The sequence below is a fragment of the Passer montanus genome, unplaced genomic scaffold (assembly GCF_014805655.1).
Source record: "Passer montanus isolate IOZ18808 unplaced genomic scaffold, ASM1480565v1 scaffold48, whole genome shotgun sequence".
In the NCBI taxonomy this organism is placed as follows: domain Eukaryota; kingdom Metazoa; phylum Chordata; class Aves; order Passeriformes; family Passeridae; genus Passer; species Passer montanus.
In genome coordinates, this window is record NW_024369707.1 from 2,662,866 (window position 1) to 2,684,541 (window position 21,676).

The following is a 21,676-nucleotide window of genomic DNA, read 5'->3' on the forward strand; positions in this document are numbered from 1 at the left end:
ATTCCATCCCATGTTCCCTCCCTCAGACACACAACAGAACTAAATCACAATTAAAAAAATAAAAATCTGTATCCCTTCATTCAGCACTACATCCTGCGACAGGCAAGAAGTGGATGTGAAGTGCACATTTTTCAAAGCAGAGTCACTTCTAAGCATGCTAACAGGAGACAGAAAAGCTTTATCAAAAATAGTGACAGCCCGTTTCCACCCCTTTGGGGTTTTATGGAAACAGTGTCCTGAGTTTTTAAAATAGATTACCTACATATAGCAAAAGCTTCACAGCACGTGTCCTTTGAATGTGATGCAAGCCAAAAAAAATACAGATTTTTGCATTTTTATATTTATTTTCGTAGATGCAACAAATATTAGGTTTTTACATGTAATGCATTAGATTTCCATATAGCACTTTTTTAATGACTAAAACTCCATAAATGTTACATTGCAAAATTGCAGAATTTTCTACTACTTCTTAGCAATCAGGTGACTATTTTCTACTATCAGTATTCAAAGTTTGGCCACAGATATAATGAACTAGATTTAAAAAAAATCAACTTAAAAAATAGTAATAATAGAATAGCAATAGAATCCTACCCCAGCCATCTGCAAGTGCTCTTTTAAGCCATCTAGCACTGAATCTGCATTTGCCTCAAATATTACACAAATAAAATCAAACTGCTACCAGTTCAATTTTCCTGTCTGCTTTTTATAATCCCAGAAACACTGCAAAGAGGACATAGTTTCAACAACTCTGTAGCCATTTTATTTACAGCAGTGTTCTGAAAGTCTGAACAGCCAGACTCTTCTTGTTATATGAACTGTATTTGAAAACATCAGCAAGAAAGAAATCTACAATAGCCTTCAAGCCCCTGAGCTATTACAGCATTCATTTATTTTAAGGCAAATCCAGCGTGATCACTTCTGGCTTCCTGCAAATCATCACTGGTTTTCATCTAATTTTTCTTTCATCAAGTAGAATCAAGTTGTGTAAGAGCAGTTTATGCTTGAATAAGAACATCTGCTTCATAAGACCTCTGCTGTATGAAAATAGATTCAGCTCATCCCATATCTGAAAGAGGTTGTTGCAGGCATTTTGGTATGTAAGATGTGACTACTCGGAAATGAATTTCTCAGAAAAAATAATTGATTATACATACTCAAGGTTTGCTGTTTACTAAGAAGAAAGAGATCTTAAAAAGAGTACTGAAAATTTTTAGTTAAAGGAGAATAATTAAACGTATTATCCCACTAAATTCCATCAAGATTTTTGCATGATGGGATGCACTGAGTAAGGAATGGTCTTAGCAATTGTTATTGGCAACTTCCAAAATCATCAAGAAAGGAATTACTAGAAGTGTTTTCAAATACAACTCATTTAACAGGAGTTCTTATCGTACAGGCTTTTAAAATGCTACAGTAAATAAAATGGACACGAAAAAATAATTTTTTTTCTCTGACAGCTACTCTGTGAGCACTGTACAGTTTTACAAGTACTTGTTCTACTACTCAATATGTTTCACAAATCAAGACTCCTGGTTGGTCGCCCCAATTATTCAAGTTTCTACCCAACAAAAATTGTACTGTCCTAAAATTCCATCAAAAATACAGTACATTGGAGCATGTACTGACAAATTTGTTAATGCACTATAACCAGCTTCACAAATCTCCTGCTGCCCCCTCCCCCCACGCGAAAAAAAGAAAAAAGGGACTTTGTGACAATTAAGACAGTGTAGTAAAAAACCGATAGTGCATTATTTTAAAAGGTCATTTAGCTTAAGTTGGCCAACAAAAAAAAGGTTTTTCAGTTATAATAAAACCACATTTATTGGAGCCGATCGTACCAATGTCTGGTCAAAAACTGTATACTTTCCCAATCCATCCCATGATGTTTTCCTGGTCCCCCGCTGCCGCAGACAGTTCAGCTGGTGTTGCTCACCAAGGCCAATGTCAAAGAGAATTTGGTAATCTTTTGTGCTTCTTTACTTTTAAAACAGTGTTGTGTTCCTATGTTTGGGAAAAGGCTTTAGCTTAACTGAGCAAGAGTATACCTAGACTAGCTTGAAGGCAGGAACAGTGACGAGGACCAAAATGGAAAAATATCCTTGCATAATACAAAAGTATCTTTTGCAGTGACAAAAATTATTAACTGCTAGACTTAAAAAATTAGCAAAAATCAAAATTGAACTGGTTTCAACTGAACTGGTTATAAAAAGAACAATTCAAAAAAAAAAAGGAAAATAAAAAAATGAAGAAAGAAAAAAAGAAAAAAACAAGGAAAAAAATTTTAAAAAAAAGAAAAATAAAAAAGCCCCACAGCTGCATCTCCATATGCGGAGGTTTATGTCAAGACTTAGGCTGCATCTGTAAGCCAGTGTTTCACCCTACTGCTCACTCACAAAATTACCCTGCATCTCTCCTTAGTGATCAAATTAAATACAAAATATAATTACTTAAGTCTACCCTCGCTTAAAAAAAAGTTAATAAGACAAGAATAGTTAGACTGTAAACCACACACATTTCTTTTAAGTGTTATAAAATAACCATTGCTCAGTCAAGCCATTACCTTTTCCACAACATCACCATTTTTCTTTAAAATTCCGAAGGGGAAATTTTCTATATTTAGATCAGTAATAATAAAGAAAAACATGTACCTTTCTGTTGGGATAACCACTTTGACTATGGCTTGCGACAGAGTCTGTATATGAAGTCACATCAGATAATAAACATAGAATATGTGAGTATTGTTAACAAGTAACAAGCAAAAATATACATATGCAATGAAAATACTACACATCTATGACAAACTTTGCAGGCAATCACTGCTGTGAAGTTATAACTAAGCAATTACACAAAATTCAAATGGTTGTGTCAGTGAACCATGAAGGTTCACTAATTGCAAAGTATCAGAACATTCCTGTCAGAATGTACATTGAGGCACTGAATAGGAACTATGCTGAATATACAAGAAAGGAGTTCTTACGTTTATGAAAAGATTCTAAACTATTTGACTTGGATCATGTTGGTATTACTTTATTCCCAAGTCTTACAAAAAAACAGCCCTGCATTTAAGTGTCATTCAAAGAATCAATAAACTCTTACAAATGTAAATCAAGTTGGTTTGTGATTTCAAGATACTTACCCTTTTATCAGCTAATATTCCACAAAAAGAAAAGTTTGAAAACTGACTTCATAAGTAGCATAAAATACTTACTCAATGTCCAGATTAATTACCTTCTACACAAAATATATCAACTCTTCTAGGGTAAAAGTAATGCTACCCAAATTAATATGTAGGATTTTCTATAAGGAAAACAATTTAGATACTGCAATTTGGCAGCCAAGAAAAGGGGGGGACGTAGGAGAAAAAAATCCAGGGAGCCTGGAGGGGGAAAATGATAGCCAGATTTTAAGCAGCACTAAATTAACCAAGAGCCAATATACTATACCCTAACACAGACATGAAATAGAGCTTCAGGAATTAAGTAGGTTCCCTTGGGCTACAGCAGGGAGCCAGAGAATCTGCAGACTAAGGGCTGCCAAAGTCAGCCTGAACAATGCAAATCTACGAAGCCATTGAAATACTGTCACAGATGTAGTATTTAACAATGAGATACGGCCCAGGGTACTGTAAGTTACCTTCTCAAAATCTTCCTTGTTTTTTGGTGGTGGTAACATTGGAGCATTAGGATTCTTCAACCTCTCCCTAGGCTGGGCATTGAAAGGCAGTCCTGACGGGGGCGGCGGCAGCGTGTGCTCCATCATGGAGGGTGGAATGTAGATTGGATGTGGTGGTATAGGTACAGCTTTGCCCCAGCCCAGCTTCATTTCAAACGACATAATCATCTTGCCTGAAAAAGTGAAAAAAAAAACCCCTCCATTACCATGATGTTATAAACTGGTTCTGCATCACTTGAGACTTCTTGCTAAGTGCAACATGTAGGTTTGCCTGCCACTGTTCACCTTTTGCTTGCGTTGTTGATTACTGTTATTACATCTATCAGACTACAACAGAGGCAAATGAAGGCCTATTACACAAAATGATTCATTAGTCTTCCCCCAATGTCTGTCTTCAGGACACTACAGTACATAACTGCTATTGTTTGACAACATTCAGGTGCCAGTAGAACAGTCAAGTGTAAAGTCACTGCCAGCCTGGTATCTACTGGAGTTACAGAATCCATGTCACTTGTCTGATAAAACAACCTGAAAATGTGCTTACAGTCTGCAAAGATAATTACAGCCCTGAACTGAGAATCTGTTTACCATTTAAATTCTTCAATGCTCTTTCAGCATCTCTCCTGTTCATAAAGGCAACAAAGCCACAATTTCTTTCTCTTGCTCTTTCTTCATCAGTTCTTGGCCACATAATTTTAACACTTGCTAATGGTCCAAAGCGGCCAAATTCTTGACATAACATCTCTTCATTCATCTACAGGAAAATAGGTAAAAATTAACATTTTGCCACTGCATTTCTGTGACAGATGTTCGTATTATTGTCCAAATGTCAAAATATTCATTTTTTTAGTTTCTTGGCATAACACCACTTCATTGACAGCCCCCCAATGCAATCTACTGCAGAAACAAGAATCTAAAAACCTGCATTTTTAACTGAGCACATTCAAATGATTGAGATATGATCCAACCTTAACTTTTCAGCATTATGTTCAGAGCGCTTATTCCAATGAATATTGCAAAAAAATTTGTCTGGGCCCAAACGTGCCAACACTGCACTCCTTTGCTCCAAACTTACCTGAGGATTGATGTTTCCCAGATACAAATTTGTTGTGCTTGGATCTCCAACATCATGTGACCCTGGTGCATAATCATCCAGTACTAAAATAAAGGAAAAAAACAAACAACAAAAAGAAGTCATAATCCCTGCTATGCATTTAAATGACAACATTAAATTGAATAAGAAAAGAATCAGTATTACCACCAGATGATCTGTTTCTTCTTGAAGGAGCATCCACTGAATATAGAGAAGGAAAATATGTACAATTTAGTCTACAAATCTTGTAGCCCAGACTAACATAAAAAATAACAACTACTTACTTGAACGCCGCTGCCCATCTGAATCAGACTGGGGTGGTTCAAAACGACTCAATCTACCTTTTGTTTTGTGCCTTTCATCACGCTCCTCTTGGATTCTAAGAAGCAAGTTTAAAGTGAGCAACAACTTAAAACCATTCTGAAGTTTTTATTCTAAAATTTTGAATTGACTTAACAAGTATGAGAATTTTTAATATGAAACAATGAGTTTGTTAGAACTTCCAAGTTGCCAGTAAGACTGAACTTGTGTTTCATCAACTGGAATGTATCTACCAGAATTACCCCAGCTGTATGCTTCCTCATTCATATTGTCAGGCTATTTAATTCTCAAACAAAACTGGAAATAAGAGCTGTGCTCTGAAAAAGTGACTCCAATTCCACGTGTAACTGCCAGAAATCCACACACCACTCAGGTGACTTTTCAAGACGCACACAACTCCTTAGTGTCTATTTATCATTCCAGCTTTTCTAAGCCTTACTCAGAGGCACACCCACATGACTATTTCCAGAATAAACTGGATTTCATCTCAGTTTTTAACTCTGAGGACAGTACTCACAAGTTAACTATTTGGTTCCCTGCAGTCTGGCCTTAAATCCTGATATGAATCCCAGGAATACAAGGCTGTCCGTTCAACACATTTACACCAGCTAAGGAACATGCAGCAGTGAGGCTCTGGCACTCCTCACAAAAGCCACATATGGGTTTAGAATGTTGTACCTACTGCTTTCTCATGCATAGATTCATTTGTTTTCCATCACTAGCATCAGGATAAATATCTGGCACTCAGCTGCACTCAATACATGGGCTGCTCTTCGCTGTATTCCAACATATATGAAAGCGAAACAATCTCCTTTTTCAAGCATTATCCAGCTCGTTTTCAATGCTATGCAAGTTGAAGTCTCTAGACTTGAATTACAACTCTTATTTCTGCATTATTTAGCATTAAAGCTCAACCTCTTCCTACAAATTCCTCTGGATATAGTTTAGAAACAGTGACGAAGCTCACTCTTTTCAAGAGTGACAGACATTTCATACTGTCACCAACCTCTCTGCTACAGCCCTGCACTGGGTTTGCTGGGCAGCTTTTGGTACTGGGGGCTACAGGGTGGCCTCTGTGAGAAGCTGCCAGAAGCTTCCCCCAATGTTGATGAAGCCAACACCAGCCAGCTCCAAGATGGACCCAACAATGGCCAAGCCCATCAGCAATGGCAGTAATTAATCCTAACAAAGTTATTTTAAACTAATTAGTTATACCATTTCACAAGCATTTGAGGGAGAAAAAAAATTAAAAACCTTCCTTGGGAAACAACTTAGCGAGAATGATCTTAAATACTGTCTGTAAAATAACGCAGAAACCTTGGATTTTATTTGTTTACAGTAAAAACTAGCAAACTTACTGCTTTAATTCTTCTTTAAAAAGTTCCAAATTACTCTTTTTCTTTTCCTTCTCTCCTTTCTTCAAAGGCTAAAATTAAAGATATACAAAACAACATTTCAGAAGACAAAATGAACAGAATTAAAAATCACATAACAAAATTTTTTATAATTTCCATGCATATTTTACCCACAGCTTTCAAACCAAGTAACTACAGGAGGAAAAAACAATGGAAAAAAACCAAAACAACAACCAAATGGACTTGACACATTCAGACTGAGCGCTATCAAACACAAAGCTAGAAAATAAAAAATTCAGAATAGTTGAAAAAAAAAAGTTACTTCTCATTCTCACAATGCAGCACATGTGATCAAACACTCTCTCTACTACATACACATTTAAAATAACTGTGAGGTATTTTGTCACTTTGTTCCATTTGGAAACTAGGATGCTGACTACAACCCTAGCAAACCGTCATGCTCTAATGAATTTGACAGATGTGTGTGCATATATATGTAAATTATTTTACATATATATTTTCAATTATTTTATCCACAAACATTCTACTTGAAAAGAATTTCCTTCTCTTGCTTCCCTTTGGATGTAAATACAGTCTGAAAAAAGTTACTTTAAATAGTTCAAGATCCTCAGGAAAAACTCTTGAACGACGAAGAATATGGATACTGCAATACTACTTTTGGTTTTTTTTAACAGTAATATATGTTCCTTAACTAACTCATGTGAAATATTATCTTCAACAACATTGTTTTTATATAATCAAATTTAAATGAAAACGTTTCCAATAGGCAGACATACAAAATACTTGTGTTACACACTACAGCTTTGGAAAAACTGGACTTCCTACTCACCCCAGGCAAAGTTGTTTGTTTGTTTTTGTTTTTGGGGAGGGTCTGCCAAATAAATAAAATCATTTTTACCTCATTATCTTCAATCACCATTGGACATGGCAAGTGAGTAAACTGATTGCATTACTTCACAAGTATTTATGAAAAATTTGAAAAGCAGTAATAGTCTTACAGTACAAACACTTGCATATGACAGAACAGAGCTCAGAAAAATAAAAAAATGCTACAATTAATTTCTGTATATGTAGAGCTTTACATACAATGAAAATCAAAACTGCCATCCAGTAGTACCCCACTGGTCTAAAACTGGCATTTGTTTAAAGCTGGAGGGAAGTTATGATGGAACTGCCCACAATTATTACAATCAATTCCCACCCTAACAGGCAGCATCTTACATGCTTCACTTAAGCTTTAAAATTGTAGTAAGCTCTATTAAAAGACTTTTAAGACATCCAAGACATTCATTACACATACAGAGTAGTAACAGTAATCATATGCAATTATCACTTGACTTGAAGACTGCTGGTTCATGTTTATTACTTTTTACGACAAACCTTGGTTAAAAAAAAAAAAAAACAAAAAACCAAAAACTAAACAAAAAAAAACCTCAATCAAATCATGCAGAAGACAAAATAAATTGAATAAAATAAGGTGTTCAGCTTCTGAACTGTGCAAGTTCTGGAACTCAAAGAGGGATTTCTAAAGGAACTTCTCAAACTTCATCCCCCCTCAAAAAAAAAACCAAACCAAAACAAACAAACAAACTCAAAAAACCCTACCAAGAAAAACTTGGATCAACACAAAGGTCAATTTATTTTTTTGTTTAAAGTTAAAAATAAATCAAAACCAGACAGTAGCAATAGAAATTGAGAATTGATTCTAAAACCAGAAATTCTCAGGACTGAAGAAGCTATTACTTTGCAACAGTCACTAAATCCATATCCATGAGAAGTCTGTCCACCTTAGCAGGAACACAAGCAAAAGGCAGTGCAGCACCAGGTGTACTGTGCCACAGACAGGGTTCCTGGGCCTCTGCACTTCATCACCTTCGTATCCGCTACTGCTGCAGCCAACTCCAAACGTCCACCTTCTCTCAGTGTGACACGTGCAGATAAAACTACTCTGCAAGAACTCAGGGCCCTTCTTCTAAGCACTTCTAAATACATCAGGATGCAGTTAAGATTCAAGCAAGAAACTTACAGGCTTTTTGGTTTCTATCATGAGGAGGGACGGAGGTTTCTCATTAGATGGCTGATTTGGTTGATTTTTTTGATCTGAGAATCGTGATGATGGTTTATAGATTTTACCCCGTTTTTCATCTGTTTCATGCTCCTCTGAAATTAAAGACAAGTTGAAAGCAAATTTTATTAATTCATCCTGCACGACACTGTTCATTAGAAAGAATGTTGTTCTTCAGTCCTGGTCATTCAATTCAACGCATTACTTCATTTTAAAAAAGCTGACATTACAAATTTTACATAATTTAACATCTTTTAATACGAAGAACATGGATTAGGTAATCTAAACCAAGGCATTTTTTCTTCTTGTGGTTAAAGCACAAATCACACCACTGCCTACCTCAATCAAAGCACAAAGTAGATTTTAGCATCAAGTTTTCTTTTCTGCTTCTAATGTAACATACTAATTTTAAAACACAATTCAAAGCCAATCTTCATCTTTACTCAAAGCCAAATGACCCACCACTTCCAAAAAAAGATTAGTTATACCTTTAGATGCATTAACGATTCCTCCTCTTACAAATGTTTTCACTTTATTACCATCACCTCCTTCAAAGGCAGCAAGGAATTCTTCATAAATTTCTGCAGCAGCCTTCTCATCCTCCTACAGAGCAAATGTTCATCTATTTACTATCATCACAGAACAACTTTCACTAGACAGTTACTCTTTAAATAACTATGTGACATTCATTTTTATCTTCTAGAGTTCAAGCTACAAACAGCATCAAAGGAGTTTCAATTTTAGATAATTCAAATTTCTGAGAAATGTGGGTAGAACACAGCATACAACACACAAAGCCAGTGAGGCTGTGTGCTCCAATATGTTCCTTTGCAGGAGTTTACATGGCAATTTAATATTCAAAAGATGCCAAAGAGAAAAGGTCCAATCAAAGGCTTACGAGCCTGGAGCTTTGTTGGCCTCAGCATGAGAGAGCAGTGCCCATTCCATCTCAGCCTCTACGATCAACCCACGTGGCTGAAGGAGATCAACAAGAGGATCACCTTTCTGTATTTCCCAGAGAACAAGCTGAATAAATGGCTGAAGCTGAGCACTGTGGCTTAGCACTGCCATGATTTTTAGGCCAGTATTTCCAACAACCCAGCAGGAGGTAAGCCACTGCAACACAGTACACGTTGTGTGTACACATCTCAAACCCCAAAATTTTCAGAACTTCCACCTTACCAATTAGCATATATATATTTCTTAAAATTTGGTAATTCAAACCCCAAAATTTTCAAAACTTCCACCTTACCAATTAGCATATATATTTCTTAAAATTTGGTAATTCCTGAGCAATCTAAAATGCAGTACTAAAATTTAAGGTTTGTATACAATACAGTTATTAGACAAAAAAAATGTTTTACAGAACTAACAAGGACGTGTGCTGAAACAAGTTCAAAAATGGCAGGTACTCTTTGCAATAACTGAAATCCAATGATAGAGAGCAAAGGAAGAACAGAAAACTACCTAAGGTGATGGCTGTCTCCATTCTGAGCAATACACCAATGGATTATGGTAATTCCCTATTTCAGGAAGCCAGAGAACTTGATTTCTCAGACAAGGACAGAGTAAGCCTCTCTGTATCATAATGCCATGGATGCCAAAAATATGTTATACATGTAAAATACAATTCACTTTCACTCTTAGAGAGCTACAATTACAGCAATCTAAAAGCGAAGTTATTTGAGCTCTGCATACAAAGTAAAATTTTCATTGTATACCATTACCTTCTTTTTCAATTCTTCTTGCTCCTTCTTACTCAGTGTCCGTTTGGCAGCACTCATTTTGCCAATACTGAATGCTTTAAGTTTACTTTCCATTAAAGGCTGCAAAAGGAGTAAGAAAACAGACATCAAATTGTTTACAAAACAATTACAATAATGCTACTTTTGACCTTGGTCTAGACAAGTAACTCAAATAAAACAAAGAAAAGATGTCCTGTACTTATCTGTGAAGTTTTCATTATCTAATATAACAAAAAAAAACCCTTAAATCTGTGTGGCTTTTTTTAAACAAATCATCCTTGGTTTAATGAGAAAGCTTTTAATGGACCATTCAAACACAGCTGAAATCTGAAGGACACTTGCTGTAAGAGCCTGGACATTTATCACTATGCAGTGCTGCAATTCCTAAACCTTCAAAAATACATGCTTTGCATTACAGTTCTTCACCCTTCCCTCAGAACAGCTTTTCTGACTATTTTGGCAAGACTATGTTTGTGCAAGGTTGGACAGGTAATGGAACAACCATATGGATGCTAAATTTCCACGGTACTTCAAGGTAAAAATTAATAGCTTTGCTGGAACAATGCATTCCAGAGGCCTTCACCTATAAAAAAACCTCACATAAAAACTTCACATTCAGCTCCTACACTGTTTCTAATGTCTTTCCAAAAGCCTGATGAAGGAAATACTCCACACAACAGTAATTTCTTCAGTATGGAAATGGAATTCTTCAGGCTCTATTGTGGTAGTTAACAGGCAGCAAAGCATCAAGAGAAGAAAGACAAGAGGATGGAGAGCATGTTCCAAAGAGACGGGCAGTGAGAAGTTAACTGAGAGAAAAAATACTTCTCTGGAAACTCCTGCCTTCACACAGTAATTTATGAAGAATCAGCACAACAACAAAGCCCCAAAAGCTATGAGTCTTGTTTTCAAAATATTTGTGATGCTCTTGCAAAGAGCACATAGTGATGCTTAAAACTATGATTTTTGCAACGACAGCTCCTAAAAAAAATCAGCTCAATAAAACATCAAGACAAATAAGGTGAACAACTTAAATGTCATATTATGAGAAATATGCTGATACCAACTGGAAAGGGTTTCCTCTGGGAATAATTTTCTTTGTAAAGAGTTTTATTTCTAGTATCAGTTTTCTATTTAAAAAAATCATAAAAATCACCATAAAAAACAAACTGTTTGAAATATCTTCAATTTATAATCCTTGCTTAGCATCACTCTTAGTTCTGTGCCAAGCACAGGACCAAGTAGTTCATACTTCCTTGGAAGTGTTTGCTGTTCATCACTGAAAGTAAAGCTATCAGTGACAAATTTATGCAGTGCTGTCTGTGAAGTCATCTGGTGTATGACACCATGTTTGTCAATGTGAGCTGCTGTGACAGGCTTATCAGGAGCTTTTAATTCATCAGTGTGTTTTTAAATTTAATAAAATCCCATCTCCCAGTTGTATGAAAAACAACTTCTATTTCAGTATGACAATATACAACCTTGGCAAAACATGGGCACACAGCAATGGCACAGCAATGCAGGCAGAACAAACACCAACTCCTACCCAAGGCTTATCCTGTCATCAGAAAATAATCTCTCACAGTAATGTCACAGGATACCTGCAGATCAGCCACATGAATATTTGTTCCAGTGACATAAAGGAAGCAGCTGCAAGATAAAGAGTTCTGGCACTAAGAGCTGCTCAGTTTAGAAAGGATCTCAGGAAAAAAAAACACCTGCCAACGGGCAGGAACAATATAAAGACTGAACTAATTTATGCCCGCTAGTTAGATTCCAGTGGGCAATTATAACATTATCATTAACCATATGCAGTTTCACAGAATTCCTAACAACAGAACTATACAAAACTTGAAGATCTTCCTCCTTCAAAGAATGCAAAATACTGTGAAAAGGGTAAAGCAAATGACAGAAGCAAAGAGAAACTTGCAGCTGAGTAATCAAATCTCTGTATGAAAGCTTCTGTTTAACCAGAACACTGCACTGTAAGGTGGCACAAAGCACTAAAGTTCCAGTTCCATCAGTACAAAATACTCAGAAGAGATTTAAGAGTAATTGCCCGAATTGTAGCAAGTAAAAGAAATCAATAAAACAAGCTACTTCTCTATGAAAAGTTTCTGCTACCACAACTCAACTAATGCTCTTACAAGCAATTTAACAGCTGGTAATTGACTTCTGCATGTACAAAATCAAATTGAAATCTTGAAGGAAATCCAAACCACAGAATGAATTGCCTGGTATTAACTCCCAGCTTGGCTCTTGCTGCCTGTTTTCATTTTAACTCAGAAAGAGGTAAGTGTTCATGCAACATACCAAGCACACAACCAGGCAAAGGTCTCGTCACTGAGGGGATAAGGGGCAGGGGGACAGCAGGACCTGGTTATTCCTCTTACCTTTTCCTTTATCATATTCTATTAGAAAGAAAAATAAAGGATGGAATTAGGGCCACACTGTCTCAGCCTCGAGAAGCCAAGTGTATGTGAAAAGGCACTCGAATATCCCATGATTCCCAGGACTGATCACCTGGCATCCTCAAGCACTGCTCAGTACAAGAGACAAGCCCACAGAGAGTCCTTGCAGCTTCTTTCTGTTCCAGTACCTACCATGGATGCAGTTCCATGCAGCACAGCTTCCTACACTGCTGCTTGTTTTCAAAGTTCCAAGGAGTATTTTTAAACATGAAATCAACGGTTCATTTGCAAACACCTACAGGTTACATACCCAATGCACCAAACTCTGCCTGTAGCAAGCAGTTTTCTTTAAAAGCAGGCCTATTTTGAGTTTGTGGGTTTGGTTGGAATTTGGTTTTTTGTGTAAGTGTTTTGGACTTACATGTGAATCAGCAGATCCAGTGGTATGTACTGCATCTGGCCCTCTGACCTGAGGAGACAATGAGGAGGAGGTGAGGCACACAACAAGAAACAGACAAACAGCCTCTGGGGGCCTTTTCCCAGTTCTTGGAATGCGAATTTTCATTTCAATTTCAACATCCAAAGACACAAGAACAAAGATACCTATAATGTATTTTAATGATATATCTGACCTAGGTCACCTATCTGACTGAGGAACAATGTCAATATAAGGCAAATAAGGGAGAGACCTAAAGATAGACCATTAAAAAAATCTCAATTTCCACAGCTGGATTTTAAAAATACATCAGTAATGGCACAACTGGGAAAAAAGCAGGTTAGTTACACTGCATGTTCAAGAGTTGTCATCAAAGGCTGTTAAAGATTACATAAAGTGCTTGATTGCATTTGGCTTCCTATAAAATCATTTCCAAAACTGCTTTTACTGTATTGTGCATAGATGGAACCTGGCCACCTCAAAAACCACAATCTGTGACCAGGTACTAATTGGAGTTATTACTTTAAACCCTAACTGAACTTTAACACCTAAACAAGCACATACACAAAATCAGGTTTGAAATGAGCTTAAGTGATGGAGAACACACTTTTAAATCACATAATGCCCAAATTCCAGAAAATCTGACATAACATCTACTTTTAAGATATTATTGCCTGATGCACAATTCATACCTTAATTAAAATTTAAGTCAAAGTAACACATTTCCATTATCTGAAATCTGTTCATTAGTTACAGAACATTAGCATTTCTCCTTATTACCAGGAGTTTATACTAGAAATAGTAATATATGATGCTCATTTCCACTCTTTCAAAACCAACAAGCACCAAGTACTACTCTAGAAAATCATTTACTAGGCCTTGTTTTTGTTGTGCATCCTGCTTTTTCATCAGCTAAGACAGAGACATTTCTCTTTCAACAAGTGTATTCCTATGTTATATGGTGAAATCAATTCAGAAAAAATGGTCTTCAACAGAAATCAGAATTAAGTGCACAAATGTAGAGTGCAACAAACAGATATAGCTCTTCCAAGAGAGAAGCAAAAGGCTTCTAGGAATGTGTGTGTAGGTTTTTTTAAGAAAGATAAATGGAGCAGGGAAAAAAATGGGGGGAAAAAATCATGTCTTACTCTCAAGGACCTCCCAAATCCCTTCCTCGCAGCACTGTACCTGACTCACAAGCACATCTTTGCACAGAAGCCAATAACAAGCTGAGTTCACATGCAGCAGTAGCAGCTCATCACAATACACATGGAAAAAATATCTCAAGCATCTTTTACTAATGCCACTTCCTGCAAACTTCTCCTCCTGTGTACTTGGATTTTTTTGTGATCCCAAATTGCCTGGGGCACTCAGCTCTGTAATCTGTTATGCACAGGTCTACTGCACAAATGTAGCCTAAGGAAAGTTGTATTCCTCTCAAAACTTTATGAATGTGTAGCCTAACGTCACACAGATAAAAGACATACACTGTGCAAAAGAATTCCAGAGCATGGGAACAGCATTCTTCCAGCTGGCAGCTGCCACCCTGTGGCAACCAACACAGCAGCTGCAATTCCAGCCTTCCAACAAACAATCTGAGACCTGCAGTTCAAAAAATCAGTCTCAAAGGTGGAGTGATACAGCACTGGCTGCCTTGGTGTACGGACACAGATCGAGCACTGCTCCAGAAAAGGAGTTTGTCTGGCAGCAGCAGAAGGGAATGGCCACTTCCTGCTTCTCCACATCTGTTTCATTTATGGAAGTTTTAGATAGCAACACCTCCCACCAGGGGTGGTGATGAAGCTGCTTGTAAGGAGGACAGAAACAAAGCATAACACAGAGTAACAGTGGGAATGCTCAGTACAGTGACAGATTACCCTGAGAAAGAACATGAGAAAAGCAAGACACTAAATGTGCTTCTCCAGCAGCAAGCAGATGATACTGCTCAGAAAGGCTGCAGTGCGTGGTGGCACCCAGAGATTCTGTGGGAGTCCTCTGGCACTCCTCAACCCACCAAGAGAGACCATGGCACTGTGGAGCCACTGAACATTAGCTGAGCAGCAGAATTTCTATTAAGGTGCATTCAGAAAACTTCTAAAAGCAATTTTAGCTTTCAGACCAACCATAGCCCAAAATAACTAGCAGCTTTGGAGACCCACGTTATCTTCCTCCTTCACCAATTCTTATTTTTAAGGTCTTCTCTTTCCTATGTATAAATTTAGTTCTACCTTTGATACTGCTCCTCACCAACCAAACAACTGTTCTGACAATGCATAAGATGAAAAGGTTCTTGACAAAATTACACATTGCTACCTGCCAGTTTCTAAACAGTAGCTATTAAAAAAAAATCACAAATTCCCACAGCACTGCACTTTGTATCCATCTGTACTGCCTTGACAAAAGGGGCCATTTTGTTGCCTTAAGAGTCCGACCAGCTGCACTGACTCAGCGGAATTGGTGTCTTTCTAACAGAGGGAAACATTTTAGAAGATGTTGCCCACCTGTGTTGATATCTAGAGCAGGATTATTTTTTCTGTTCTCATCACATCAAGTAGCTCAACTGAACTTAACTGCTGAAAGAAAGACACACAAAGCTCTGCCCTACACAAGATGAGATGTGAGGACAGCTCCCTCATGTTCAAAATGCCAACAGAAAAAATGCAGTGAATCCAACTTTCAGTCACTGCCACCACAGACAACTGACAAATGCCTTCTTACCCCCAGTTCATTGCATCTCTGCATGAAAACTGTCTTTATTTACTTTTTTTCCTCAACCAGACTATTTTACAGCTGGATCATTTTTTCCATCATTTTCACACTGCACATTTCTCAAAGCATGTGCCAGCACAGCTGAAGTGTCATTTCAGCAGCCTGCAGTGCTGCTGCAGTAAAATACAGCCCTGTCAAAGCCCAGTCCTGGAGGTCAGGGCACCCAAAGCTTCACTGCTGAGTCCAGCCAACTTCACTTAACCTCCAAGAGAAAACCCAAAAACTTCAAAGCACTGTACAAATGAGATTTCTTACAAACTTCCATGAAAATGCCAAAGCAGAGTAATCTCTGAGATCCTGATCTTTACATTTTCTTCCAGCTTCATGGAAGCTTCCAAGAAAAACAGAGAAAAGAACAGCTTTTTGAAATCTTCCTTCCTGCCCATAGGTCACATGGCCACAAATCCAGCTCTTCTCGGTTTCCCCAGACTTAAAAATCTCTTGGTAAAACTGGCACAATTCTGTTATTTCACAAGTATTTAAAATACACTGTATACAGCAATTTAAAAAAAAATTAATACTAATGCCATTTAGTGAAACAAAGAGCAACAAAAGCTGCCAACAACCCAGGGGACAATCTGTGGTCCTCTAAATGCTGAATGGTATTTTTACAACTGGAATTGCTACAACTTAAAACATAAATGAAAGCCCAGTCCTTGAAAGAACCAATAGCTTCAGGTGAAATGTTTAAAAGAAACTCTGATGAAAGCCACTCCTCCCCTGTTTCAACACCTTCCATTGATCCTGCCCCCAGACTGGCCACACTGAACCACAGCACTGTTCCTGGTCTAGATATCACTCACCAAAGGGAGAGATGGGGAGGTTCAGCCAAACCATTTCCCAGCTCATAGCAGCAGCCTGCTGCCCAAATCATCCCAAATCAACCAAAGAGGACAATGTTTGGTAGGGAAGAAGTGGCTAAGGCTGGGACTCCTTGTGTCAGCACTGACAGCAAGGAAAAACAAATGGGAACACATCGTAAATTAAGATGTCAAAATTCAGCTAAAGAAGGTTTCCAGGTTGCCTTATACTTTTTATTCTTCTTTTCTCTCTAGAAAGTAAGTGTTTGAAAACACCTGCAAATTATTTTACAGCTAATGTATTTGGTCTTTACAGTTACTGGAATAATGCAGATCAGAATTAGTCCCTATCTGAGTAATCTTAACTTGCAGACACAACAGCAAATGGACTGTGGCTTCCTCCAGAAGTATTTGTACATAATACAGAATGGCATTCCACTAGAACCTTAAACTCAGATAACAGGTACAGCTTTTGGGATGAAAAAGGGAAAAGCACAGCTTGGTCCAAGTGGAGCATTTCTTCTGCATCTGGCACCCAATCTGAACAGCAGTCTGTGTAGGAGCAGTGGCCATGCCAGAGTCACTATTCTCAGAAGACACAATAACGAAATCAAAAAGTTGCTGAGCAGCTAAAATTTCATGACATAAATAACTGAACATCTGTATCTGTCATTTCAGAATCACATCCCACACCAATGTCCTGTGCAGGCTCTGGTAATATCTATTTTCTATTCTTTAATTATCCTTCTTTCCTACTTGGATTTCTGGAATTCCCAAGCACAAATCTTGCCATTCTCATCTCAAAGTGCCAAAGGAATAGTTAATGCTTTTGCAACACATTTCACATGGGAGACTCTCAAAGTTATTTAGCAGCTGCCAGTATCACACAAAGCAGCTGCCACCACAGCCATGCAGGCTCTGGGGACTCCTGTACCACCTCCAGCAACACTTCCCAGTCAGTGACTAAACAAACAATGCCTGGCTGAAAAAATGTGATTTTACACTATAAATATATACATTCAAAATAACTGGGTCAAATTCGGTACTTGGACAAGAAGACTGAAGAAAAAGCACCAACCATGAAGGGGAGAAATTATTTTATTTCAGGCACTAGGTCACACTCCTCACAGAGCACAGAAAATAAAAGGTCACTGTGTCTTTCCAGCAGGTGTCTAGAAGCCAGCAAAGGCACTGAATTGGAATTGCCACTGAAAGGTATCTTATGAGTCTGTGAGATACATAAATTATTGTATTTGCAAAACAAATGTCACTTGCAAAAGAAGCCTACAACTTCACTTTTAATTACGTAAGTAAATGAATCCTAAAATTGTTTTAAATAATCACAATGTCTGATAAATAATTACTTGATGAAATCTAGCAAAATGGTTACTTGCTCAATCCTTAAACCATAAACATTTTCATATAGGCTCAACTAAAAGTACACATGTTAATCCCTGTGTGAACAAACCAATTAAAACAAAATAATATTACTAATTTAAATACCATTTCTTTCTGCAGACATCTGAAAAGTATCTCAATGTGTATCACAAGCACTTATGGAATAATAAAACAAAGGTACCGAAGGGAACACACACTGTTCAGCCCCCCAAGATTTCCTTTGTGAGAAATAAATCCCAAGAGATGTCTTATTTTACTTCACTTTCCAACAGAAACATTCTCATGGATCCAAGTAGGTACTATCCCTATTTTCTGTGGCACATAAAATAATAAAAGAAGGACCAAGCCAGACCTAAAACACAAAGTGAAACGTGGCCTGGATGTCTGGAGGGGTGAGGGGACGTGCACAGGGGTGGCAGTGCAGGTACTGATGTCCTCAGCAGGCCCTGGCAGATGGACACAGCCTGACCTTGTATTCCCCAGCTCTCCTACGGACTTCCCTGGGATGGAAGAGTTAACTGCCTGAACACAGCTCTGCAGAACTGACATCTAGGACAGAACACAATTCCTATGAATTAATTATTACTGTATATTGAAAAAAAAGAGAATTTTCAGCACAGAAATAGTAAATGACAGAACAAAAATAGTCTACAACGTAACTGCAAAAAGAAAGGAATCACATCTGGGTTGGTTTTCTGTACCATGATATCAGCTGCGTTAATCAATAATTAAGTATTCCATTTCTAATTATACTTGAAATCCCAAAATGTCCTGTTGCCTGAAAGCCACTGCCCATAAATTAAGACCTATTTTACTACTGAAGTTTTCTGTCCAGCTCTTATTTGTCATTCCAAGCCAAAAGCAAGATTAAAAAAAGAAAAGGTTTCTTGGCAATATTTGGAACAGATCATAAAAGGGAAACAAAAAAACAAAAATAAAACTCTACTACTCTAATAACAACTGAGTAAACATGGAAAAGACTTTAAGTAACTACACTTCATTACCAACTGCATTAATTACTAAAATTTCTTAGCAGCAAAAAAAATAAAATAATTAAATAATCCTAGTTTTGCTTAATAAAAAGTGGGCAAATAAAATATGGGCAAAAATTATTCATGTATAGCACTGGAAATTCCTGAGCCATAACACAGCTTCCTCTTTGAATGACTTACACACTCACACACCAAAACCTGGAGGATTTACACTTCTGACCTAAAACCTGAAATGAAAGTGAATGAAAAGGAGTAATCCTCAAGGCATCGGCCGCCCCCCAAAATGTCTGGCCCTGTGCCCGCCCAGCAGGAGCGATGCTGCGAGCGCAGGCAGCTCTGCGCTGGGAGCGCTGCTTTCAGAGCACAGCTCTGGGCCAAGTTTTCAGCACTGCCGCGCTACCTGCGCTCCTGGGCTGGAAATCCACCCAGCAGGAACTGCAGGAAGCAGAGAGGGTTCAGTGGAAAGCGCGGGGAACGCCGCAGCAATTCTACGAAACTTGTAGTTTCATCGCACTTCAAAAATCACGCTCTATCTCAGTTCGTCGTTTTCCTTCACACTCCCGAGTTGGAAACTAATCGTGCGCGGGCTTCAGCGCTCGTGGGGGCTCGGGCAATGAAACGAGAGCCGTCGGCAGCACGGCCGGGCTCGGGCTCTGCGGAACAGCCCGCGGCCCCGGCCGGGGAGCGCGGGCCGGCACAGCGCCCCGCCGAGCCCCGCGGCCTCCCCGGCCGGCCACGGGGACAGACACGGGGACGGACACGTGCCCGGGCGGTCTCGAGGAGCGGGCGTGCCCCGCAACAGGCCCGGGACCCCCGGCCCCCTTCCCGCCTCCCACCATCCCGGGGCCCGCGGTCACCCCGGGCTCGGAGCAGGCCGCGCCGCCCGCGCCTCGCCACCCTGCCGCCGGAGCGGGCCACGGGCCGTGGCTGCCGAGCCGGAGGGAGCGGCGCGGGCCGCGGCGCGGGGCGAGCGGCCTCACCTTCCCGGCGGGTTTCTGCGAGCCGCCGGGCGCCTTGTCCGCCATCTTGCCTCTCCCTCGCTCAGCCCTGGCGGCGGCGAGCGAGCGCCGAGCCCGCGAGCGGAGGGCGCGAAGCCGATGGCCGAGCCGCCGATGCAGGGCCGCCCCGACCGCGGGCAGCGACGGGAAGCGGAGCCTGGAACGGCCTGAAACGCTGCACCTCCGGGAAAAACGCCCTTCAGCAGCGAAAGGGCTAACACAGCACAGCCTTCGGTACTGGGCTCGATACCGCACTACAACTGCAACTGTACCGAAGGCTGTTTAACTGGGGATTATAACCAGCCGTCACATTTATCATGAGTCTTGAATCCCCCTGTTTTCATGGATTTTCAGAGTGGAATAGGCAGGGGCTGAGATAGTACTTAAGGAAAAGACAAGAAGATGCACAGAAATTAATGAAAGCTTTAATCACCACCTGCCGACACGCACTGCCCTGTGAGCGGCAGGAGGGAGCAGGGCCTGCGCTAACAACCACCGGGAGAATGAACGTTCCAGAAGGGAGGGGAAAAGTAGCAAAAGGACAGGCTGAAGAGGGCAGAGGCAACTGCAGAGGGCTGGAAGTTTATAGAGGAGGGCAAAACCTCACCGGCTGCAGATGTGCGTCCAGGTGCGCAGGGACATGGTCTGGTGAGGGCTGCTCTGCCCGCAGCTGGGTCACGGTGACGGCTCAGCTGCGAGCACGTCCATGGCAGCTGTCACCGCGTGTCGGCAGCGCCCAGCAGGCGGGGCAGGGCGGACGCGGCACAGCAGCGCGGCTCAGGGCGGGGAAGGCTCGGTGGCGGGCGCAGGACGCGGGTCAGTGTGCAGCCAGAGCCGGGCGGGCGGCAGCCGGAGCCGGGCGGGCAGCGGCAGCGCCCAGCCTTCCCCACCCGCGCGGCTCAGCGGGGCTCAGGGAGCCGGGCGGGCAGCAGCGGCAGCGGCGGCAGCGCCCAGCCTTCCCCACCCGCGCGGCTCAGCGGGGCTCAGCGGGGCGCGCAGGCGCCGCCAGGGGGCAGGCACGGCCCGTGCCCCGCGCCCGCCTGAGGCGGCCCGTGCCACGTAACGTGACTCCACCCGGAGCCGCACAAAAAATGGCAAAATAAAAAAATAACGATGCCCATCGTTCCTTAGGTATGAGCCGCTTTACTCCGCCGTTCAGTCCGCGGCGGGCCAGTGCTGCTGCGGCAAAGGCGAGGCAGGGAGAAGGGCCACGCGGCGCCAGGCGTTCCTGCGGCTGCGGGAGCCTCCTGCCGCCCTCCGACACAGTGCGGGGATCGAGCACGGCGGGAACTGCAGCGGGAAACGCGTGCTGCTCCCTCGGCTGGCACCGTGCTGGGTGGCCGCTCCACCCGGGAGGAGCCTGCACGGCTGTCTTGGATAAATTTGAGGAGCAATCACTGAGGCTTGGAAGGAAGGAGAGGGAAATAAAACCCAAGCATTGACAGGCACAACTCCACCAGTCTTTTTTTTAGGATATTTTGAGCCCCAAACGTTCCCACAGAGGAGTCCTTCCACATGAAGGGATGGCGTTGGTCAAGGAGCATTGTGGATGGATTAGGCAGGATTTACTGCTTCAGAATCCAAGGCAAGCCCTTCTCTT

The 21,676-nt window shown here is 40.5% G+C and overlaps 1 protein-coding gene across 6 annotated transcripts in view; it reads right to left on the minus strand.

Moving 5' to 3' along the window:
* Positions 1–20,945, minus strand: part of LOC120508537 (U2 snRNP associated SURP domain containing) — a 40,792-nt gene extending 19,847 nt beyond the window's left edge. For 2 of the 6 annotated variants that reach the window (XM_039722227.1, XM_039722223.1), the window contains exons 1-12: positions 20,059–20,138; positions 13,105–13,152; positions 10,255–10,353; positions 9,016–9,130; positions 8,489–8,622; positions 6,445–6,512; positions 5,050–5,144; positions 4,931–4,966; positions 4,748–4,830; positions 4,261–4,426; positions 3,634–3,845; positions 2,649–2,692 (exon numbers count right to left, since the gene is read on the minus strand). In XM_039722227.1, coding sequence (XP_039578161.1) covers positions 2,649–2,692; positions 3,634–3,845; positions 4,261–4,426; positions 4,748–4,830; positions 4,931–4,966; positions 5,050–5,144; positions 6,445–6,512; positions 8,489–8,622; positions 9,016–9,130; positions 10,255–10,353; positions 13,105–13,152; positions 20,059–20,103 — 1,145 coding nt within the window. In that variant the 5' untranslated portion in view covers positions 20,104–20,138. Of the gene's footprint in view, positions 1–2,648; positions 2,693–3,633; positions 3,846–4,260; positions 4,427–4,747; positions 4,831–4,930; positions 4,967–5,049; positions 5,145–6,444; positions 6,513–7,291; positions 7,334–8,488; positions 8,623–9,015; positions 9,131–10,254; positions 10,354–13,104; positions 13,153–20,058; positions 20,139–20,683 lie in introns of those variants that run through there. The other 4 variants (XM_039722222.1, XM_039722225.1, XM_039722224.1 and 1 more) reach the window with 4 other exon arrangements.
* Positions 20,946–21,676: the final 731 nt, after the last annotated feature.